The sequence below is a fragment of the Pieris rapae genome, chromosome 20 (assembly GCF_905147795.1).
Source record: "Pieris rapae chromosome 20, ilPieRapa1.1, whole genome shotgun sequence".
NCBI lineage: Eukaryota > Metazoa > Arthropoda > Insecta > Lepidoptera > Pieridae > Pieris > Pieris rapae.
The window spans coordinates 6341354-6348544 of NC_059528.1; the positions used below are offsets into that span (position 1 = coordinate 6341354).

Consider the following 7191-nt stretch of genomic DNA (forward strand, 5'->3'; position numbering starts at 1 on the left):
TCGATGTCTTAGACCCAAAAAGTCGACGACGTGTGTCTGGCACTGGAGGCTGATCACCTACTTGCCTATTAGGTTTAAAAATGATCATGAAACAGATTCAGAAATCTAAGGCCAGGACCTGAAGAGGTTGTAGCCCCACTGATTTATTTATTTATTAACTGAATTGTTATTAACTAAAACTGGACTAGCTAAATATATGCCAGGCTTTTTTGCCAACCACTGAGCTATACCCCGTGTCTCCAACTAAACACTGATTTAAAAAAAATTACGTTTATTTTGGAACATAAGATCATCATGGTATCACTTATTCCACGTCATTAAATTCGAGCCTGTTGGCGTCCCTACTCATCGGCAAATAAGACATAGGGCCGAGAGAAAAAGCCGGCGTAAAAAACCCTCAGTACTCTTTTTTAAAAAAGTAAATCATCAAACAATTCTACAATATTTAAAACAAATATAGCTAATTAATTAGAAGTAGCCTGCTCAGCACTAGTCCCAGGCCCTTTTATCAACTAGATAATCACTAACTTTATAGTAAGCCTTTTTACACAGCTTTTTTTAAATACATTTCTTGAATTTAATAAAAGGCAGAGATAAAAGAGCCTCTGGGATTTTATTAAAGAAGAGTATCCCTTTTCCCAAAAAATAATTACTAACTTTAGACAGTCTAGTTCGGGGAAATTGCAGCCCGCGTTTGTTCCGAGTATTGACATTATGCGTATGTTCTATTCTAGTATACTTATCACTATTTTTGTAATTTGATAAAGAACGTTTGTATGAAAATCGTAATTCTTAAAACAATTTCGCGAAAGAAACGCTGCAATATCCTATAATCCGATTTCACAAAACGATTTAGAATATTTGATTTCGTAATAAATATCGTGCGATAAGATTTACTTGTAAGTGTATTGAAATGTTTGTTTTAAATCATATTTTAATTTTATTTTTCACTTCGACGTATGCTCACAACGAGCCCAACGATGTCACCACATGTAAGTATTTTTACGTATGACGTCACGAAATAATAATGTTCCAGAAACTATTTTAGTCATACAATTAAGTTGTACTAGTACTAGTAAAGCTATTTTCAAAAATAGCACATTTATTCAAAGTCAAAAATCATTTATTCATATAGATAACATAATTTACATAAAATTACACAAGTACATATACACTTATGAAAATCAAAAAAAGAAATTAAATGCTTCTAATTTTACATTTACTGCCAGTTCTCAAATCAAGGGCGTGGAACGGAAGAGAAGAACTGGCAATTCTAAGGGCTAACATTCAAAAGGCTAATAGATGTCGCCATTCCCTACAAACACAATTTACATAAAACAGCTTATAAAATCACGAAAAATACTGATGATATCAACAGCATGTCATCCCTTAATAAACTATAATTTTGTGCTCTACTGAAATAATCCCAAAACACTGACACGTCTATCAAAATGACCTCCCGATATCCATTTTTATCATTCTTCAATAAGCAGTTACAATGCATACAGCAAGAGCAACTCGCAAATTTCTATAAGATTCAACCATAAAAGATTTAACCAAAAGCTCTGTTCACTTGGTTAGACTTGTGTGCAACAGTGTACCAGGATAATGAGTACATCCTGAGCTAAAGTAAAGGGCGCCCTCTTCTTCTCCTAGGTATTTTCAATAAAGTTGTCTTTAAAGTCCATGTTTGTCTATGCATCTAATACCCCGCCCATTGCCACTGCAATCTATAACTTTAAGAAATAAAAGCACTTCACCAGATTTGTTTCTTTTCTAGTTAATTTCAGAATGAAATTTTATAATGAACCAAACCAAGATGGCCGCCGGCGAATGTATCCAAAAGACCCGTTACGTATACGCAACGATTATTCAGTGAATATACAGAAACCCGACGGTCTCCGAATACGAGGGGGGAATGTGTCGGACACAAAAAATTATCCGTTTATGGCTGCTATTATAATTAATGGAAGACTGTGGTGCGCTGGTGTCATTGTTGATGAGAATTGGGTGTTGACGGCAGCACATTGTTTGAATTAGTAAGTATTCATCTCTTTTCTATTGGAAATGGTAGCTCGGCTTGAATGGGCTATTCTCGCGACTAGCACAAGGGCGTCTCCTGCGAGACTAGAACCGCAGCTTGGGTCACCGCGATGTGAGGTAATTTATATTTATTATGTATATAAAGTATTACATACGTAATATACATATAGAAATAAATATTCCGAAAACTTACTCTGTCTTAGTTTTACTAAATAAATATGAGTATATAAAGTAATATTGTTTTTATGTAGTGTCCTTCACGTTTCTCCGATGAAGACTCTTGGCAAATACGTAAAAGTCCGGGTGGGAAGTGTTCATCCTCATGAAGGCGGTGTATTAATGGACGTGGCTGGAGCTGTCAGGCATCCAAAGTTTGAGGAAGAACCAGTTCCCCACGCGGATATAGCACTGCTTAAACTCTCTGAAAATCTAGGTATAGTGTTCAATCTACTTGTGTACTCTGTGCTCTCTATACCACGGATCTCCACTTGCTACGGTTGACATACCACTCTCTCTTCTCTTCAACCACATTGATGGCATTCATCATACATGCACGTCGGTTATGGGTGCTTACTACTGACTCACTTGTCTCTTCTCTTGTACCTCCTGGATTTGGTCCACGTATGTACCACAAGGCTTACCCAACCTGATCTCACCTTGCACCGTTGCCTTGTACATCCTACTTGTAAACCGCTTCTCATTCGTTCGTTCTACAAGGCTAAACCACCTAAGCATTCCTCTTCGTCAAAGTCAAAAATAATTTATTCATATAGCCAACACAATGTACACTTGTGAACGTCAAAAAAGAAATATACATTAAATGATTCTTATTTTACATTATCTGCCATCAAATCAAGAGCGTAAAACGAAAGAGAGGAACTGGCAATAAACTCTCTGCCACTCTTTTTAATCGCCAAGTTCTTTGTTTAACACAACGTTTGTAAGGAGAAGCAACTATTACACCATGTTCCACGTGACATCTTAAGTAATAATAATTATAAAATAAATGAAAAACAAAGATTTGTCCTCTATCAGCAGGAGGCATGGTGAAATAGGAGCTCGCACTTTCATTCTCGTGGGAACAACTCGCAAATACATAGTCGAATCCTTGTCATTACGTTTTCTTTTAACGCACTGCACTATTAGGTACTAATCTGGTAATGGTACACTACACTTAATTCTTTCAAATAGATTAATAGTTGGATAAGCACCCAAAATTCCTTCATACAAATGCCTTGCAATCGACGAAAATCCCCATAATGGCTGCGCAATACAAAAAACGCAGTACTAAACATTGTATTGTATATTTTACGCATATATTTTTGTTCATTGCTTGATTCTACAGGGATGTACCTACTTTAGGTACATCCCTGTAGCATCTTCCTTATCCGCGAGTGAATATAAAAATTAGAATCCACGTGATTTAAGGATGTTTCCTATAAATATTCTTTATTATAATAGAAAGAAACATTTCAAACAAATAATTTAGCGTTTTATCATAAATTATAAGAATAAAGGAGAATTTTAACCAAATATTATATTGTACTTTCAAATACAGTGTTTGGCTCCGATATAAATCTAATCAAGATATATGAAGGTATGAAAGAGCCGTATTCACAAAGTTTTGTCGTCGTCACCGGCTGGGGAGCCGTTAGAGTGAGTAATTTTTATTAATCTCATAAATCAGTGGCGCTTTCTTTTTAGGTCTGAGAATCAATCTAATAAGCAAGTAGGTGATCGGACACGCCGTCTGTTTATGTCTAAGGCGTGTGAGTTTCGTCACGATATTTTCCTTCACCGTTCGAGCGAATGTTAAATGCGCACATAGAAAGAAAGTCCATTGTTCTACAGCCGGGAACGACCCTACGACTTCAGGGATGAGAAGCACGTTAAAGCCACTAAGCCAATACTGCTGGCTTCTTGTATTTGTTTGATAATTTCATTAAAATTTAAAAAAAAATGTGAGCCGTCACGGGACGCCTGGCAGATGTGAAACATCGACATTATTTTGTAAAAGTAATATGCAGAAAAGAACAGACTGTGATAGGAACTAAATATGTTATAATGATAAAATAAAATATTACGATTTTTTTCCAGATAACGATGACTATTTGTTGAATAAACATTATATTCATTAAATATTTTTAATGTGTAATTTACTACTGCATTTAGACTGTATATCATATAGTGTGGCGACGCGTCGCCACGGCATGCGTCGCCACGCCAGAAATCGGTTTTACGTGCGGCTAATAGATGTTTCACATCAAAAGCAAAAAGTTCTAATTCACTGCCACCTATCATTACAGGGAGGAGATACAGCATTCCGTGATCACACGCCAGATCTCCTAACAGCACGACTTAAAGTGCGTACGCGCAGCTATTGCAGAGACGCATATCAGCTAGTTAATGGCTTCCAATTCACACCGGACTTCTTTTGCGCTTCTTTAAGGAATGGAACTAGAGATGCTTGCTTGGTAAAAACGTATTCGTCCTTCAAAATAAATAATAATAATGAATTTAGGTATTTTCAAATTATATGCACGTTAAACCTTTGCGCGGGGCCTTTTTCGCTTGCACAAACCGCCACCTAGAGGCGTTTTTAGCGAAATTAGCGTATCATCTTTTTTGGGTTCTCAACAAAAAACGTATACAAAAATAAAATATCATTGTTAATTGGTCTTTTCTAATTTATACGAAATGATTAAATTGGCATACACCAAAAAAAAATACTTATGCCACGATTAAACCCGATTCATACTAATTGAAATCGACCGTAGGTATTTGTACCGAGATAGTATAACATCCCAATCTAAAGAATCGTAAAACCTTTTTTTAATAATTACATAAGTATATTAAAGTATAATAAAAACATGTTTTAGCCGTCACAAAAAGCAATTTAATTTTACTAATTTACTTTGTATGTCCTTATATTTTTTTAATAAAGTCATTAGAACAATATAAGTCTGTTTTATAATTTAACGTTTCGATTTGTTCTTAGGTTAATTATATGATTATCAAATGTATTCCTATATTTAGTTCGACGCTGGTGCCCCAGCAGTGCAACACAATAAGCTGATGGGAGTGATGAGTTTTGGACCAGAGCGATGCGGACATGAGTATCAGCCAGCTGTATTTGTCAAAGCATTTTATTTCAGGTAAAAAATAATGTCCAAAGTGGATAAACTTGCACGGAAGTTATAAATATTGTTTTTTTTTTATTAATATGGCAATAGTTATAACTTTATGCCAGTTTCAAGTAAAAGCTAGAAACAATTCAAAAAGCAAAGGGATAAGCTAGTCAAAATATAAATCTTGTTATTTTTAATGAGTAATTTTTCTAATAATACCTTTTTCAATGGCAATATTTTTAAGTTTTTATATGATTTAAAGTTTCTGTATGTTAATTAATGACCACTGTAAAAGTATAGATGAAGTAGTATAAGTATATATGATACCATGGTAAAAGTGAAACTCTTTTTCACATTACACACATTTAACTAAAAATATTTGGAATAATATTCCATTACGGGTATAAAAATCGCTTTACCAATTCTAATTTTATACTTGGAAAATTTGAATGATAATGGGAAATAAAAAAGTTTCACTTTACAAATAACTCAAGTTCTCACCCAGATCTTTCTTAAAAATATTTTAAACAGTTTTATCCAATTGAAAGATAATTTGTTTTCAGGGACTTCGTAAAACATACAATATCGTCATACAAGTCAACAGCTGACCTAATAGAGGCTATACGGGATATAGATCCGTCAATAATACCACCAGTTCATGTTAAAAGTGACGAGATAGCCCCAGGACAAATGGATGAAGTCACTAAACCAGATGACAGACACGATTAATTGATGTAAAATATTTGATTATTGTACAATAAATATTTTATTATTAAAATTAATAGTAATTTTGTCCTCTCTGTTATAAGTAGCAATCATTTGCAGTTTCTATATAAATCTTTCCGTATGGTGATCTGACCCAAAATTGCGTAGTAGAGTTGAGAATGAAACCCATGGATTATATATGATATATGTAACCATAAATACAAAGCGATATCACGTATTGAGAAAAATACCAAAAAAATTGGGCAAAGTAAAATTATCTTTGTCTAGTTAAAGTTCAAGGATATCGAAACTAATAATAATAATTACACATATATAATAAGAACCTCCTTCGGTCGTTAGTTTTTTTTTTTAGAACAGGGGCAAACGGGCAGGAGGCTCACCTGATGTTAAGTGATACCGCCGCCTATATACTACTCTCAATGTCAGAGGGCATACGAGTGCGTTGCCGGCCTTTTAAGAATTGGTACGCTCTTTTCTTGAAGGACCCTAAGTAACTGGATATTGTGTATTGAGCGCAGTTTTTATAGATCAGTTTTTTTGCTTCTTTTGTTTAGAATGACGTGTTCATTATCACTAATTATATTTCAATGCTCAATTTTTTTATATTTTCCAGTAGGTATTAGAAATAAAAGTCTCGTTATTTATTTAATTATTTAATACATAACTACAGAGAATCATTGCGACATCGAGCGAGCTATCGCCTCTCAGATATTTGGTACACTTAAACGATACAAATAAAAAAAAGATGGACATCGACGCGTAACAAAATTAGTCACACAAAATATTCTGTAACACTATATCTAAATGATTATCTCTACATCATGTACATAGGAAACCATAAATAAACTAAAAATGCTTTTAAAATGACAGTTCCATAAAATATTGGAAAGATCCTAAATACCAAATGACAGACGCTGTCAATATACAAAAGGCTATCACTGTCAAACATTATTCAAAAAAACAAACAATTTTTTCAAATGTGGAAATAATTTTAACGTGGCAACACCATCATTATATTATCTGTGACAAATCTACAAAAGATTTATTCATAATTTTTTCCTTTAAATCGACAATATTAAATTGATTATAATTTCAGGTAAAAAAAGCCTTTAGATTTTAATTAAAATTTATAAATTTATAGATTTTTACTTATTCTCCAAACATTCTAAAAGATGTCACAGATGAGAAAAATGTAACCTAACAATGATAGCCAACCCAGTGTAACTAGCAAACTGGTTTAATTATGACAGCCCAAAATAAACCTAATTACAACTTATACAGTTAAAAATGTGTT

The 7191-nt window shown here is 33.8% G+C and overlaps 1 protein-coding gene across 1 annotated transcript; it reads left to right on the forward strand.

The window, feature by feature from the left end:
- The first annotated feature begins 842 nt into the window (after nucleotides 1–842).
- LOC110995947 (trypsin-like) lies at nucleotides 843–5943 on the forward strand. The gene is made up of 7 exons (XM_022263395.2): nucleotides 843–992; nucleotides 1781–2039; nucleotides 2295–2476; nucleotides 3602–3699; nucleotides 4350–4517; nucleotides 5080–5198; nucleotides 5735–5943. The coding sequence occupies exons 1-7, from the start codon at nucleotides 914–916 to the stop codon at nucleotides 5898–5900; spliced, it is 1071 nt and encodes a 356-aa protein (XP_022119087.2). The 5' UTR covers nucleotides 843–913; the 3' UTR covers nucleotides 5901–5943.
- Nucleotides 5944–7191: the final 1248 nt, after the last annotated feature.

Coding starts and splice junctions, on each gene's coding strand:
- LOC110995947 (XM_022263395.2), top strand. CDS start 914: ATGTTTGTTTTAAATCATATTTTAATTTTATTTTTCACTTCGACGTAT. Junction 3,700..4,349: donor CCGGCTGGGGAGCCGTTAGA/GTGAGTAATTTT, acceptor CTATCATTACAG/GGAGGAGATACAGCATTCCG. Junction 4,518..5,079: donor GAACTAGAGATGCTTGCTTG/GTAAAAACGTAT, acceptor TCCTATATTTAG/TTCGACGCTGGTGCCCCAGC.